General features: G+C 40.6%; 2 protein-coding genes across 3 annotated transcripts in view; both read right to left on the bottom strand.

The window, feature by feature from the left end:
• Window positions 1-10,440, bottom strand: part of C3H1orf185 (chromosome 3 C1orf185 homolog) — a 61,135-nt gene extending 50,695 nt beyond the window's left edge. Inside the window, exons 1-3 of the mRNA XM_087959971.1 lie at window positions 10,425-10,440; window positions 8,230-8,367; window positions 6,591-6,950 (exon numbers count right to left, since the gene is read on the bottom strand). Coding sequence (XP_087816097.1) covers window positions 6,591-6,950; window positions 8,230-8,367; window positions 10,425-10,440 — 514 coding nt within the window. The remainder of the gene's footprint in view (window positions 1-6,590; window positions 6,951-8,229; window positions 8,368-10,424) is intronic.
• Window positions 9,438-16,758, bottom strand: CDKN2C (cyclin dependent kinase inhibitor 2C). Of its 2 annotated transcripts, none has more exons than XM_026665840.2 (2): window positions 15,477-16,758; window positions 9,438-10,950 (listed from the first exon to the last, which is right to left on the bottom strand). In XM_026665840.2, the coding sequence occupies exons 1-2, from the start codon at window positions 15,729-15,731 to the stop codon at window positions 10,570-10,572; spliced, it is 636 nt and encodes a 211-aa protein (XP_026521625.1). In that variant the 5' UTR covers window positions 15,732-16,758; the 3' UTR covers window positions 9,438-10,569. The 2 variants fall into 2 exon arrangements, with proteins under 2 accessions (XP_026521625.1, XP_026521626.1); XM_026665841.2 differs by lacking the exon at window positions 15,477-16,758 and adding an exon at window positions 14,908-15,250.
• Window positions 16,759-17,038: the final 280 nt, after the last annotated feature.

Genomic DNA, 17,038 nt, shown 5'->3' with positions numbered 1-17,038 from the left:
GCCTGAAAATAAGTAACAAGACTTGTCTTGAGCATAAAGGAAATTGGATGCTTTGTTTAAGTATGACTTCATTTTGCAATGCTACTTGTTTTCTTTTGAAAGGACAATTTTATACAGCTGAATTCTGAACACATATCAAGAATTTGTTTTCTAAAATTTCAACAACAGTCTTTCTTTTTTGTGTGTCAATAAACATTTTAAGAAGTTATATTCTGAACAAAAAAGTTGTGCTACTCTTATCTTAACATTGTACATTTTTACATAATGCAGTAGCTAATAACTGCGGATCTTGGGAGTTTAAAGAATAGGCTACTTTCAGTCTGTAGAAAGCTTGACCTCGGGGGCAAGAAACTGTTGACTCATTGTCTTGACAGCATACAGTATATACTATTAGCCCTTTGTCACATTCTAAGAATGACATCATCGTCACTGCTATTAGTAGTAGGTACTGTATGAATTAAGAGCTTTTTTATTAGATATTAGTTAAACACTATATTTTTTAATATTATCAGGATATTTCTAGCTTTCCACTTTAAGTTGTTATTTATTGCTATTCATGTGTAGGGAAAAATTGGTAATCAGAATATGAGTTTCTGGGAGCCTTTGCCCTCTGCCTATGGTGCAGTCTATTGCAAAGACTTCTAGGCATGTTGCCAGAGAGGGCAAAGACTGGAGGATGAGTTCCATTGTTAGCACTTGCCTTCAGAAGGTGGGATTTGAATGGGGAGGGTAGAATCTGGAGCAGAGGGGACTAGATCTTTAGCCTCTTCATGGCTGAGCAACAGCACACCCTAAGCCTCTCCCTAAAACTGTTTACTTGAAGCACAGGTCTTTTCAAATCTCTTACTGTATAGGAAGAGCTCTGCAGTTAAGTGGAGACAGGATCTAATCCTCAGAGTGTGAAAATTCCTCAAAGAATGCATAAATATGGCATAAAAAAGTTTGAAAGCAGAGGCAAAACAAGTCCACTTTATAAGATCAATATTTTTAAAGGCTTGGTAATTGCAAAATACATTAATGGTTAGCACCAAGATTTATTTGTATTGCATATAAACATTATGTTTAAAATATCATTTCAGACTTAAAAAAACAAATATCAAATTACTGATTCTGTGATTATTCATAAAACCCTAAAGTATAATCTTATAGACACTTACCTAATAAAAATTCAGCCAGACTGAACTGAAATGGGGATTATGTTTGAATAGGCAGGCATAAGATTGTGCTGCCATTTTTTTACTGGTACTGTCTTAATCTGTGCATTTTGAATGAGGCTTGAATATCATGAGCAAAGCACCCTGCTTTAAAAAAATAGATTAGTTAGATGCTGAGGTAGAAATAAAACAGATAGCTTTTCAAGTTCTTTAATATCAGATAGAATTCCATTATTATTATTATTAAAAAATATTCCAAAAGCATTCTGGCAGTGTTCTGTGTTTTTTCTTTTCTTTTTCAAATAAGCTGTGGCAAGGTTATCTTATCTAAAGTTCAATTAAATCATTTCAAATAGTGTTGTAAAATGCGAAACAATATTTAGTCAGCTCATTTAACTAGTGAAGACAGGCTTCTGTAAAGAACTTAGAATGAACTACTTTCGTTCTTTAAGTGGTTTATATTGTCTGAGAACAATTAGATATATTTAGTTTATATATGATTTTATTACTGAAGTAATCATTCTCTTATAGGACAAGTATATAATTCTATTCAGAAGGAAGTTCCATTAATTTCAGTGGAACTTATAGCCAGATAAGATAACATAAGATTAAAACCTTACTGAATAGTGCATTGAACATTGCAAATGAGAGGTAAGACAAATCGACTTGCTATTAAAATATATGCATACAATTTAGCTTGCACTTTTGGGAACATTGATCACTTTCTTTTAGTTTCTTTCCGGAAAAACAACAACTACATTTTACACCTTTAAAATTAGCTTTATTTACAGATTTAAAAAGAAATGAAACAGCATGATATTGTTGAGACAGAGGAGCCCACCGATATAAACCTAAAGTTTGATTCTTTGATTTCTTTATGAAAATCCCTTTCTCTCCCTTCTCCTCACCTATTTGTTTGTCTTCTTTAATGTGGTAATAGGCTATAGATATTTTTTTTAAATCTGCTTTTTTACTAATAGCTACCCTATCTGGGGTGAAATAAATCTGGATGACTGATAGATGGCAGCAAAGAGATATAGAAAATTCTATGTTTTTCCTCCCATAGATTGTTCAACTGAATTTTTGCAGCTCAAATAAAATAGTTCTATTACTATGAAATGTAACTGTTCAGGGATCTAAGTTAATGTAGTTTCTGTTCCTTCCTTAAGAAGGTATAGTATTCTTCAAAACAACTGACCATTTTATTCATATGTTGCCTTTATTATTTTTTATAAATAATTCAGGTGGAGGTTGGGCTGAGAGAAAGTCATTGGCCCAAGGTTATCCAGCTGGCTTTCTTTCTTGTCTAAGCCAGGACTAGAATTTACAGTCTCCTCGTTTCTAACCTGATGCCTTGAGCACTAGACCAAACTGTCTATGTGAATGCTGTACAAATATTCCTTAGATTGAAAATATGTAATTGAAAAGATAATAAATGTATGGATTTATGGGTTCTTCCTATAAGTCTTATATAATATTAATTGGTTTGTGCCTAATTTAATCATTAATGATATCTCGATTATAAAAATATTTTTCTCCTTTTTAAATTTAATTGTATCTTATTTCAGTTCAGTTCAGTTATTTCAACATAACACTCTTCTAAGGATGCTAATATAAAATGCTACAACACCAGAGAGGGGAAACCACATAGTTCTGTAATTAAACAATGTAATTGCACAGTGTTATTCATAAAGGCCTAAAATGGAGATCATAAAATATATCTTCATTTCAATAAAAATTTCAACATACCTTAAGGATACCAAACTGGGCCTAACAATATCTATCTTTCTAATATTAAATAATTTTCTTCTCCCTATCATTTATTGCATCTCAGAAAACAAGCATCAGCTGAAGAATTCAAGATGATATTATTAAGTACCTTCAAGAAATCAATAAAAATAGCAAAACCAAGCATAGAATAATTTTATTTAAAACTGTTCAAGTAATATAATAGTATCTTTTCCTGAAACAATGTATTTTCACTTCACTTTATAGGAAGCTTTCAAGACAGTATGAGGAAGACTACTAAGCTATATGAGACCAATGAATGTGCCTACATGACAAAATTGAATGTATGTCTCTGCAAAAAAAACAACAGCAGAATGAGCAAATACTTGTGTTGCTACATAATGCTAAGAGACAAGGATTAAATTATGGCTTATTAAATAAGCCATAGTGGCTTAGTTTATGATTAATGCTTAGTCATAATGGATCCGTTTACATAAGTATAGACTCAGGTAAATAAGCTGCAATGTGCTTTAGCATGTTTGTGAAATTGGCACCCAGTGTCATTGCACATATATAGCAGGAAATGACCAATTCTACAATTTGCTCTAAAGGATGCCAAAATGCAATCTGTGGATTTTATATTAAAATGTCTATATGTCTGTAGATACATTAATATGCATGAGCAGAAGTACTAACTATTAAAGTAGGCAATACTTTTTGAAATAAAATTTTGGAATACCTTGCATCCAGACAAGTTTATTTGCCACTTCTCTGTGTTTGTTGGGCTACACTATACATACCGGCATTACACATTGGAAAAAATACCACTCTATGCCCATTTATGGGATAATAGTAATAACATTTGCATATATGAGTATGTATATATGTATGTATAAATGTATCCATCTAATCACGTAGACTTTAGCTTAGAAAAAACATGCTATAAATTTCTATTTTAAGAAATAGAAAAGACATTTTGATTTTCTTAGTGTAGTGTAAAAAAATAACAATCATATTGATTTCACTGATTCTTAAATTCTGATTTTGTCAACATACTGATTTTATTGATTATATCAATGTTTATTCAAATTGGAAAAATATTAAACTTCCATTAATTTTTATACTTAAAATATGTTACTTTTTGCTTCTAGGTGATACAAATTAGACTAGTAGAGCTAATTGTCTGATTAGTGTCTATTTTCTTAATGACTTAGTTTTCTAGGACTTTGATTCTATACATGTAGCAGAATTACACCCACTTATTTTAAGTGGAAATTGCTTTAAAAACTAAACAAACTTTGCTTTCAAACAAAAATAGCAATTATTACAAACTGAATATGAGTCAGCAATGTGATGTGGCTGCAAAAATGCTGATCTGGACACTGACGAAAAATAATTTATTTTAAAAGTAAATACAGTATGATATTATATCAATAAAGGTTTCAAAATCCTATATTTTCATGCAGACCTCACCTAAATTATTTGTGTACAATTCTGGGCACCGCACTTAAAATTTAGACACAGTGCAAAAAGTTCAGAGAAGGTCAAGACTCATAAAGACAGTTTGAAGAAAATGGAAATGTTTAGCCTTGAAAAAATAGGGGTGGGGAGAATATGATAATATCCTTCAAGTTATGAAGGATGTAACAGAAAAGCTGTCTATCGTAGAGCACAAAAAGGAAGAATGGATTTAATTGAATGCTGGATCAGAAAGTTCCTAATAATGAGGGGATTTGATAGTGGAAACCTTTATCTGGGTAGAGATTGAGCTTGTGTTTCCTAGATGTATTCAAGCAAAAGTTTGACATCCATCTTCCAATGATGCTTTCATTTAGAATCCTGATGAAGTTCTAGATTCAGTTTGATGCTCCGAATGGACCCCACCCATTATGTAATTCTTAAAATGGAAGCCTAAATCAGAAAGTAAATAAAAATCTTGTCCTTAAATATTGTTTAGCTTAATCTATGTTTAAATAATCTATCCAGGCAGTATTCGAAATATTGTGCACTCTAAGGTTAATAAAAATCCAATATTCAATATGCATTGTATCCCATTTTCCTATTTCATTTATTATCTAGGAGAGGGATAATGACTAAACAGAAGCCAGAATTCATCAAATGTAAATTCTATTAAATTGTTCTAAGTTAAAGTAGACTTTTCCTACCAATGTTATTTTTCCTACTTTTAGAATATAGGAAATATTGCAAGGAGTTTAATTAATAGCACAAGAGTTTTGTTTCTTTTTAACTTTGTAACATTTTAAAACATCTTGTATTCTTTGTTTAGTAGCATCCAAAAATATAAATAATGTAATATGTACAATGCAGTATAATATACCATTATAATATGGGTAAAGTTAAGTAAACATATGCATCACTTTATATTAGCATATGCTGAAGATGAATCCTTGGCAAAAGCAATCTGAATCTAAATGTCATTTAGGCTGAGAAAGAGAAAAGGTCTGAAATGGAGCTTCCCATTCAAACCTTCAGTAAAATGGCTGTTGCTCAAACATGTTGACAGCTATTTTGTTCTAGTTGACGTAATTGGGGTAAAACAGCAGGAATTGTATGATTGTCAAAAATTAACTTCATAACAAGGATGCAAAGTTTACTGTCTTAAAAATACCATATTTCTCTATTCACATTCTGTATCAGTTAAGTAACCCAATTCTTAAAATATTGACTATATTCTCAAGCACAAATACATTTTTAGGGATCTTTATGTTCATGAAGAATAAAACTTGAAATTGTAAGTTAAATTACATCTTAACATCCGCCACATAAATCATGCTTGTTTTATTATTAACATTGTATTAATGTATGAAAAACATTTTCTGATACTAGAAAGGCCCAACTCTGATTATTAAAATTAGTATTTAATAGTAGCAAAAAATGAATCCAAATGTTTACTACCATTTAGCTGCTTAAATCTTACATGTAACCAAGAGTTTTAAATTAACTAATTAATCTTCCAGGTTCACTTCCTTTTCAAAATCTTTTATTGAAAGAAACAAAGGTTGGCTTAAAAATGTCATTTTTCTTTCAAAATTGTAGTTAATATTCTTCATGGTGTGATTATTTTGCTGAGTGGTAATGAACTTCTAATAATTACACTATTGCCTAAAAGAGGTAGTAATATTTAAGGAAGATAAGGTGGCTGATCTTTTTCAGTGTTATTAAGCACATTATTTTTTTATAAGCTTTGGAACCATAGTCATAGGCCCAAATTTAAGGGCATAGTATAATGAAAAAAAAAAGTTATTCTGTAAGGTGACGCTTTCAGCTTTTAGCTGATACTGATATGGAACTTTAGGGTGGCATTAAACAATCTGTTTAACAGATAAACAAGTTTCTTTCCATAGAAGTCATTCTAAAAGCTGCAAAGAGCTGGCATTTCTTTGATAAGTGCTTTGCAAAAATGAGATTTCTCAAAATTGAAACCCCCATTTTGCTGATAAAGAGTAATGTGAACAACAACAGGGTAAAGTTATGGGTTTCCTCTAAAGCAGGGCAGGAGAAATCTCTTCCTATCATTCACACGGAACCCGATACTGAGAAAAGTATCTGACCTGAGTTTTAGTTTAATGGGATTCACAAATGCTCTCTTCTTTGTTAATTCCCCATAAAATACTGGCTTTGATAGGGCCACAGAAAAAGTAAGTTAAGAATTAACTATAAAATGTATGTAAAATAAAATACCAATACCTTCCTTGCCCTTCGCCTTTTTCCTCCGTGTGCTAGGACCTCTTAAGACTGAGGCGAAGGCCGCTTTGGGACAGTTGCCTTTGGCGATTCTAGAAGGAAAAGGAGCCTTTTCAGCAGCAGCTTCCCAGACACGCGCAAACGCACACCGCCTTCCCCCCCCCCCGTCCCCGGCATCTTCCTCGCCGAAGGAAAACTGCAGAGGGACGGCGTTTTTTGCCTCGGCGTTTCCGGCCACTTGGGCTGGGATTTCAGCGTCGGAGAGAACCCGCAGGTCTCGCCTATCCAGTGCGGCAGGTTGCACCGGCTGCGAGAGACCTCCTCGGGGCGCGGTGGGCGAGGACAGAAGAAGGAGATGCGGGGCTCATCCGAGGTCGCTCCCGGGCTCCTGCCTCGCCTTGCCTGCTCGGGAGAAGGGGCTGCGAGAGAAGTTCACGCCAACCCCCCCCCCCCGGCTGACCAGAAGGACAAAAACAAAGGGCGCCGAAGCCCGCGGAAGAAGAAGCCAAATCAATACTGTACAATCAGACTGTTAGGAAGGCGCGGAAATTTAAAAATGTTTGGACAGGAAGAGAAAGGGAAAAGAAACCGTAAAAGGGGAGGGACACAGATGGGGAGAGAAGGGAAGCACGGGCGGGGGGGTGGCGAAGTAACGGTTCTGAAGCTGCCTCTCCCCTCCCACTCGCGGCTTGGCTCTTAGGCGCGGACCCCGCATGGCCCCAGCCTTGGCTTTGGGCACCGCGGCGGGCTGGAACCTCGGACGGTTCCCAGCAGGAGAGGCACGAAGCGCCGCGAAGGAAAAGACGCGGCGCGGAAGCCAGGAACAGCTCCGACATTTTGAGCACCTCGCATCTGGGCCACGCTTCTTGCTCCTGGTCCTTGGAAGAAATGAAGGGCGGGGGAGGACGACTCCTTCTTCGCCCCCCAGTTTTGTCCTGGGTCTGGCGAGATAAAAGATTCTAGCCGGCTCAGGATTCACATGGATTCCCAGGGCAGAAAGCCAAATACAGGTTTCGGCTCCACGGGTTGTGGTGCTTACTCTGGTGTGCCCGCAGGTACCTTACCTGCGGCGCAGGGCACCTGGCTGAGCTTGGTGCGGCAGCCAAATTACGCCTCCAGCTTCCTCGGAGGGAACGGCCCGGATCTAGCAGACACGAGTTAGGTGCTCTGGGTCGCTTTCAAACTAACTTCATACTTCAGCAGCGAGCGCGCCATTGGTAAAACCCATTCGGAACATGGGCGTGAAAGATCAAGAACGCTGAGGACTCCTCTACCTCCCTACTTCTCTTCCTCCCCTCCCTTCTAATATACCTTCTTCCACGTGAGTGATTTGCAGTGGCACTCACTTCTGACAAGTAAGCTGCTTCAGCTCTCCCGATGTTTATTTGGGAATAACGAGTCTCACTGAGATAGTCCTAGGATCCAAGTCTCCAAGGCCAGGTTTCCAGTAGTCAAAGAAAGCGCCCTGAAAGCCAATGGCAACTCCGTTCCTGGTCAACAAGACAGCAGAGCAGAGCTTGCGGAAAACTGGTTATCCTGAGTCCCGTCCCCTTTTCTGTTCCCTGATCATGGGCAGAGAGTGCTACCCGTCACACTCTGTGCGGAGCCTTCTTCTGGATAAATGGAGTCTAGTATGGCTCACCTGCTCCACAGAAGACAATTTGTCTGAAGATCTTCTCACTACAAATGCGACGTCGGTTTATTGAGCCCGAATTTTTAAGCCGTTGAAGGCTTTGGAATTTCCACCCATATTCAGTCTCGACCTGCTTCAAAGGTGGGACTAGGTGAGGGGAATCCAAATATTAGTGCTCTGAGATTATTATTTTTTAAAAGTATAACTCTTTGGTTTGGACTGGGCGGAAGCTCTAGCGAAGCAGACTATGTCAAATTGGACGCTAATCTCAAACGTTCTTAACTATTACCAAGTCCGATAATGGTGTAACTGTCCATCTCTAAGATCGTATATTGCTCTTTAGCTATGTTGGTGCCAAATGAAAGATAGCTAAAGAGCATGGCTAAATATATGGCTTTTTGAGAAAACTTCTGATGTGATTGGTTTCCCACTTTCTGCATTATATTTAGGAGAAATTGAATTAATGCTATTTGCTGTTAGATTGATAACATTAAGAGCTCACATTAACCACATTAATTATTAAAAGCTTTTGAAAAAGAGAAAGAGCAGTCCTGACACCTCTTTTGCCTGACACTGGGGATTTCATGCAAGTCATTTCTGAAACCAGTTTCTTTTGTTGACTAACTTTTTGAGCCCATTATGACACTCCATCTGCTAGAAGCCTGCCTATATATTTACTAGCTTTTCAAATATTAAAGTTTTTTAAAAAATTAAACCCCTCATAAGGATGGGAGGGGCAGGTTTACCAGAAAGAAAATGTGAGGTTTTGTTTTGTTTTACAGACAGCTAATTCCTTTAGATGATGTCAGTTTGTTTTTTAATGTCTGGAAAAGGATATGATTGGTTTAGTTTTTAACTGGCCCTTCTGAAATCTCTGTTCAAGAAAGGAAAAGTTTCTACAATGCAGGAGAAATGCAGGGGGATGAAGTTGCTGATACAATTTATTAATCTTTTTTTTTTTTAAATGAGCCAAATTGAAATTGACCAATATAGCTGGATGTCACCCCTCTTGAAAGTAACAATCTAAGACCTGGGTCACATAAAACATCACAGTTTCTCAGTTTTTTATCTTCACAGCAAGTTGAATCATTATGACACAGAAAATTCTTCGTGGAGGCGAATAGCAATGAATTCTCTCCACTGCAACAAGCTGAAGTTTTTAATCAGAAAACTATCAGGATGAGAGTGAAATTATTCTAAATAATTGATAAAAGTTATAGGTTTTGTAATTTATTCCCATGCAAAATACATGTTTAATAGCTTTTCTACTCAGCAATCCTAAAACTCCAAGTAACAATGCAATCTTAGCCACATCTGCTCAGAACTAAGCTCCACTCACTGAGTTCAGTGCAGTTCAATCCCACATACATAGAAAACTGCAACTAAAACAATCCAACTTCACATTTTTGCTTCTGAGTGCTTACACTACAGTTATATAGAAATGACTCTGTAAAAGAGGCTTTCATCTAAAATCCCAAGTCTTAACCACAAAAATATATGCTTATTCTGGATTTATTCTACTGGAACAAATGTGAGTAAATAGTACTACTCTGGCAGTTTAATCTGAGAAAAATCTAGAACATTCCCAAAATTTGATCAAGTCATTAAATGTGATCTAATCTTATAAATTACTTTTTTTAAATTTTAAACTTGTGTTTGTGCAAATAGCCAAGATATCATATTCCCACACTGTGTGACTTTGGACTTGATAAATTCCCTTTTTACTCTTTTTATTATTATACATTATATTGAAGCTTCACTATTCAAACTACCCCAAATTGAGACTTTGTCTCTGGTCAGATACATGTGGTGAATTAACCGAACCTTTGGTCCTAAACATGTTTAACTAGAAGCAAGCTAGATTTCAGCAGAACTTCCTTCAGAAAAAGAGATGTTTAGGCGATAAGGCATGACAATAAAAATAGAAGAAAAATAACAATGAAAGCACTTTTAATGAAAGCACTTTCCCATAGACCTTTTGTTAGCTTATCCATCTCATCAAACATTTGTGATTCAATTGTCCAAAAGTCTCTCTTTTCCTACCACTTCCCCTTCTGGCACAAAAGGTCTTTCACATATACACTCCTTCATGCACTGTTTCATATTATGTTAACCTCTGTTAGGCTAGATAATGTTCAGGGATGGGAAATCACAGTAAGCTTTTATAGATCTTTTACAAGTTAGCAGAAAGCACAAAAACACACCTTCAGACATCTCCATGTCTGCATTAAAAAAAAAAAAAAAAAAGACCGACCCCATACTTTGATTAAGATGAAGAGAGAGAGAGAGGAAAGGAAAGGCGACAGGTGTACAAGCAGGCACTTTGGAGTCCAGGGCAAGGGGTGGGCTTCAGTCCCCGCTGAGGGCGCCCTCCCTCCGCCTGCTGTTCTCCAGCAGTTTGGCGACGGCCTGCCTCTTGTAAAGCTTGGCCAGGTCGTAGGCGGTGGCTCCCTTCTTGTTGCGATGCTCCACCCGGCTGGCCGTGCGCTCCAGGAGGAAGGCCACGACAGCCAGGTGGCCCTCTTGGGCGGCCAAATGCAGCGGCAGGTTGCCCTCGTTGTCCTCCACGTTCACGTCCGCTCCGAACTCCAGCAAAGTCTGCAGCGTGTCGAGGAAGCCGGCACGGGCCGCGTCGTGCAGGACAGCGAAGCCGGTGCGGTCTTTCAGATCCGGGTCGGCGCCTCGCAGGAGCAACTGCCTGGCGATCTCCGGGTTCCCCAGTTTCACCACCTGAAGACAGAGGGCGAGGAAGAGAAACGCGAGGCAGTGGGCAAATGTGTTCCCTCCCCCAAGGGTTGAGTTCACACGTTACACGTGTATCCCCACGCACCGGTCGGGGCTTTCCTGCAGAGCCTTTGCTTGATTTGTCTTTGGGGAAGCCCGTGGGAAAGTTCGCGCGGGAGCCTAGAGCCCTAGGGAAACGGGATGTCAATCTCTTCGGTATCCCGGGGCAGAGAATACAAGGCTGGTGCATCTGATTGGAAGGCTTTCTGAGCCGGGATATTTTGGGATGACACCAGCAGTTGCCTTCTATTTGACATTTCTGGCCGTGACGTTTGGTCCCCAACGTTAATGGCCCCGTGACTGCAGAGAGACCCCCTTCTCCCACTCCTGCTTTTAAAAACCGAACTTAAGTCTCTTCTGAGAGATGCTACAATGGAGAAGCTATAATTGCCGAAACGGTAGTGCTGTGAAACCCACCGTACACCTCACAGAAACAAATAGTGCCAAAATAAATAAACAAATAAAATGATGGGAAATGGTATTTCCTGTTGTGCCATGATAGAAATGAAGGGGGGGAAAAACCAAGGGACAGGGTAAAAGGATGAGGTTCTTGGTTAAGGTAATAGATATATGACACTGATGGGCTTGTCCTTCTTTGATAGAAAGTGGGTCTAAAATCCAAAGGGCCCATTTCCCAATTGTATAAAGAATAGAGGACCTACATGACTATTTCTAATTAAAGATGTGTCTGATTTAAGGTGTGTAAAAAGTTAAATGTCTGTGTAGTACCTTATTAGCAAATACACTGTATATGTGAGAAACAGCTCAATTTCTTCCTTTATTTAAGCCTTTCCAGTTGCAATTGAGAACAAAATAAACAATACCCTAAACAAAAGGGCAGATAGTGGATTTAGAATATAATGTGTTTTGCAAACCTGGATGGATCTAAAATCATTCTTAGGGTAGGAAGTGCAAGCAAACATGGAAAACTACCAGTAGTGAAATGAAAGAAGTAAGGGGAAATTGAAGAATGCCACTGTTAAAAACAAAGCTGTTGTTGCTTCTGCACTTGCAAAGAACTGAAATGTAATCCTATTATGGTCACATTGTAGACTAATTGTAGATTACTCAGAGAACACATTTTAATCAATAAGACAGAGTATATATTTCTTGTGTCCTTTATCTGTGGAGTAACCAATCAAATGGATTTATGTATTTTTAAAAACTCTTAGTAAATTCAGAGGGTCTTAACTTCCAAGGAAATGTATTTGTAGTTTGCAGTTTTAGTTTCATTTGGGATTGTTATATGAATGAAAATCAATACCTCTAAGTTTATTGCTTATATTCAGTTTAAGTAGAAAGTTTTTAAAAGCTGTTGGCTTCCCTAAACATTCCCTTTCTGTGAACGTTTTGATACAGTATTATCACTAAAAGCACGTTTTCTTAAGAATCTCTAGTTTCTGGTGAAAGGAAAAAATGATACAGTAACTATAATTTTTCTTATATTTTCATAGTTAGGATTGCTCATCTCAGAGACCCTTGAACCTTTTAAATATTTTAATCCTTGTGTCTGAAAAGCCACAGCCAAATATCACATACTGAAGTTTACACCTCGGTCAAGCTTTGTTACAGGGAACAGCTAGCTTTCAAAGATGACGTGTTCTTTTGCTTTCAGTATTTTTTTTTCTTCAGTCCTGTTTTGCCTACCCATTTATAAAATAATATTGCCGTGTGCCTTTTACATTTTTTTTCTTGCTAGGAATGCTGTCTTCTGTTTTAGTATACAAAGGGAAACAGTTACAGTAAACAAAACTGGAAAATTCATAAAACAAGAGGGAGTTATGTGAGAGAACATATAAGACTCAGAATGTAGATCAGCAGTCACAAAGATGGTAGTTTACTAGGTGATAATCTCTTCCTTGGTAATCCAATCACCTGCCCTCTTGTTTACCAATTTAGAATGCAAATACAGTTAGCTTTTTGGAAACTAGTACCAGCCATTATGATAAAATGAACATGTACTCCTTAAACATTTACGATTTCACCATGTATCTCCTGTCAAATTCATAATCTGGGGTAAATACAAAACTCAGGATCAGGTTCCAAATCTGTGGAAGATAAAAAGTTATCTATAGTATACAAACTATGAGAAAAGTCTGGTTTTAAAGACAGTTTTAGATGTTTCTAAATGTTTTTTTTTCCTGGTGTGGAATTGTTTTAACAAGGGAAGGGTACAGATTGCATGCAAAGGCCTAAGCACAGCTGTTCTTAGCCAGAATTGAGAAAGGAGGCCTTCAGATAAATACCTGATTTGAAAAAAGAAGGGAAAAAGGAAAACAAGAGAGGAAAAACATTCAGAGAAGAGACAGAATAATTTAAATGAGACCATAGAAGCCAATGTGTATTTTCACTTTCTTTGGTAAGCAATATTGGCTATCAGCTTAAGTTCTATCATCCACCCATAAGATCTTTCTGGTTTACACATACTGAAAACAAGAATCAGCTTCTTCTGTTGTGTTTACTTTTATTCAGATGTGTGTGTGTGTGTAGCTTGCCTCAAATTGTGATGAAGCTGCAATGAAAAGTAGGTGGTGGAAAAGACATTCCCCCCCTCTTGCTGAATAAGCAGAGGTGTATCTCTGTAAATTATGAAATGGGGGGGAGGGGGGGGGGCAGAATCATTGGTTCTCATTAAACAGTAAGAAAAAGAATTGGCAACTTAGTAAGGAGGTGGAAATGGAGGTTGCACTTCCTTTTTTACCACACCAGTTCAATGGTTGGTTCCAAATATGACCTACCTGTTGTGGTGCACAGAAACCTAAAAGGGTTCGAGGCATTTATGCTCTTTGCATATCGGAAAATAATTTAGGATTACTGAGGTGAATTGGAAAAGAACACTGGTCCTATTACAGTAGGAAGGTTTCTTTCCATTTTAAACAGGAGGTTGTGTTGCTGGAGTTTTCATCCCTCACCCGCAGGGACCCCCTCTTCCAACATTTTAGAAAGTGGACCCTGTCTGTAGTTTAACCAACAAATTGCTTTTCTTTAAGGAGCCTGCTGAATATTCCGCAGTACTTCGGACTTGATCCACGGTCTTGCATCGGAAAATCCTCCCAGATTTTCACCTACCTTTTTCTTCTGTGTCTGGTTGGGCACCCCTACCTCTCCCCCCACCCACCCCCACGGAACACTTTCAGCACCGTTATCCAATGTTCTCAAAGGAAAACATCTTTCAGCGGGTGCGGGGTTTTAGTAGCTGGAAGGGCTCCAGCAGCCGCCTGTAAATCTAAACACTGGAAATGGGTGTAGACGGCGTTATATACCTACGGAAAGGAAATTCTCGCAGGGAAGCGATCCACCAATATATCAAAAAGCACCCGAAGGATGGTGAATAACAAAGCATTGGATTTTCGTGATCCAGATCGCCACATTGCTTCGCCGTATATTGCAGTTATTCAGGGGCGATAGGTTTTGTTTTTTTCGGGGGTGGGGGGGGGGGAAACATGCTCGCCAGAGTGTGAGAAAAAATAAACCCCAACCTCCACCTTTTAGTAGCCAGACAACACCCCGGTTCAGATACTGAAACAGATATAATCCGGATTTCAAAAATGAGGTGTTTACCGACCTGCTCGGAAACACAACCTAGCCCGGATTGTTCCTTTCCCTCCCCCTCTGCCTCCGCCACTTGCTTCCCTGACTCAGATTTTTTTTTTTTAAAAAAAAAAAAGACGAGGTGTCTTACAGACAAGGTTTATCCCGAGACTAGAGAAACATTAAAACCAGGTTTTACTTAAAATACGTCACTTTAAGGAGTTGGAGCGGTGAAACTTATAAAATATGGCAACCAACTCGCTTTTTAAAAAATGCTGATTTTTTTTCCTCCCCTTTTTAAAACGGTCCTTTCCCCCGTCAAACCAGTTCACCTAGTGGCGAACGATCGCCTCTGTCCGCCCAGATACCAACCTGCAGCGCAGTCCTCCCAAATCCATTTTGTGCATTGACGTTTATATTTTCCAACAAATTAGTAACTTGCGCTAGGTCCCCTCTGGCAGCTGCGGACGCCAACTCATTCGCCAAAGGTTCGGCCATTCCTTAGGGCGAATGACGATCGCCAACGAGCAGAAAACCTGGGCTTGTATTTGATTATCTTAAGGGTTGTTTTTAACCGGGCATGGCCATCGGAAACTGACAGGAGCGGGGATGTTAATCTTCTGGAGTTAGACCTTCTTGTAGTAAATACTCGTAAAAAAGCTGCTTGCCAGAAGCCCGCCCCTTGGTTCACACGTCATACATACTGCTGCAGCTCCGCTTGAAAAGCAGATCTCTGCACCTCTAACGCGCACAACACCCGCCCCCCGCCGGACCTTGGCCGGGGCGCATAAATTGATTCAAGCCCTTCAGCGAGCAGAGCAGACACACTTGGGGTGGGGTGGGGGGAACCCCAAGCTCAGTAAGGAAGGGGAGATGGAGAAAGAGAAGAACAAGGTGGAAGCGGAGAGGTGAAAGAAGAAGAAGCGGAAGACACAACCCACCAGTTCGGTCCAGCCGAGACCTCGGGGCAGGCTTCTTTGGAAGCCGCGGGTTCCGTTCCCGATGTGGAGGGCCGGGGCTTCGCTCTTGACCCCGTGGAGTCCGTTCTTCGCCCCCCGAGTAGCAGCCTCCTGGACGGCCAACAGTAGGAGCGAAGGGGTTAATCCAGTTTCTGTAGCCGGGGGATTAACCAGCCCCGGCCAGGAGATCAGCTGCCCAACTCCGCCAGGGATGCGGTGGGACTTCGGCGCCCCCATCCCGGGGGCGACGGGCGCGCTGCAGACTCAAAGAGACGCAAAGTCGGGCTTGGTCGGGGCGGATTGGCTGAGCCCGAGCGAGAGCCGGGAAGGTCGGGCACACCAGCCCACCCGAGGCGGTCGCCGCATCTTTCGGCGCGCTGGTGGTTTCAGCGCGGTTGCGGCTGCGGGAGCATCTGCTTCAGCCCCGCCGTGTCCCCGTTGCCTCCTTCGGCAGCCGAGTTCTGTAGCGAGTGACAGGAGCCCGAAGGCGCAATCGCCAGCCTGGCTAAAAGGCGCCAAAATAACTCTCCTTTCCCCGCAGAGCGCCGGCGCCCGGTCCCGCGAGCGTCTGGAAGCTGCCCTGGCTGGATCAACCCCGTTGAATTTTTCTTTTCTTTTCTTTTTTTCCTGCGGGCTGCTGCCTAGAAAGCCGGTTCCTCCTTCTCCTCCAGTCCGCGGTCTCCCCTTCCTCTCCCCTCCCCAACTTCTCCTCCGCAGCTTTTTTTGAAAAGGAAAAACATTTTGAGCGCTCTTTGACTTGAAACACCCGCCCACATTTTAACGGCAGAGATTTAAGGAGGCGCCACGGAGTTCCCGGCAAAAGCAGGAAGGCCTGGGCGGGAGGGCGAGTCCGCCTCCTCCTCCTCCTCCTCCTTCTTGCCTCTTTTCTTGCTGGGCTCTGACAATCGGTTCAGGCCGCGGAGCCGCCGTTCGGGGGCCAGTAGGCCTTGCCGTCCCTTTTCCCCACCCTGTTACCCGGCTCGGCCTGAGGAGATAAGCTGGCGCAGAGAGAGCTCTATTTGCTCTTTTTAAGGAGATCGCCCCCCCACCCTCCACCGCTTTTATCGGTGTCGTCCTCTGCGCCCCCCACGCTAAACCTTTCACTGCCACCTCCTGGGCGCCCTCTACAATTGTGTTATCGCAGAGCTCCTCGTCCTCCCTTTGATCCAAAACGAGCCGAGACGCACGGGCGACACGTTTTATGCTACTTTCTAAGTGTGGGCGCCCGTGTGAAACGCGGTTATTATTTGTTGACGCCAACTCTGCGGGCACCGCAGGAGAGTAAAGGAGGCGGGCCGAAAGTTAAGGCGACGTGTAGGGACCGCAGTGCCCTCTCGTGCATCAATGATCTCTTTCCCCGGAGTGGCATAGCTCGTTCGTCGGAGCTGCTTCTTAACTAAGCTTTCTCCGCTCCTCTGCCTACCAAGACCGGGGGATCTTGTTTGGCTGCTCCCCCCCCCACCCCCCCCAGCAGATTGGCAGAAAGGTTAAGTAGCCAAAAGAGAGGCTTGGCCGTAGGTTTTCCTACAGGTTTTCTTTCTCTG

The sequence above is a fragment of the Notechis scutatus genome, chromosome 3 (assembly GCF_049901735.1).
Source record: "Notechis scutatus isolate UNSWTSFEM ecotype Mainland chromosome 3, rNotScu1.2, whole genome shotgun sequence".
Lineage (NCBI taxonomy): Eukaryota > Metazoa > Chordata > Lepidosauria > Squamata > Elapidae > Notechis > Notechis scutatus.
Note: the sequence above shows the minus strand (reverse complement) of the source record. Positions and strands in the feature narration are given on the sequence as shown.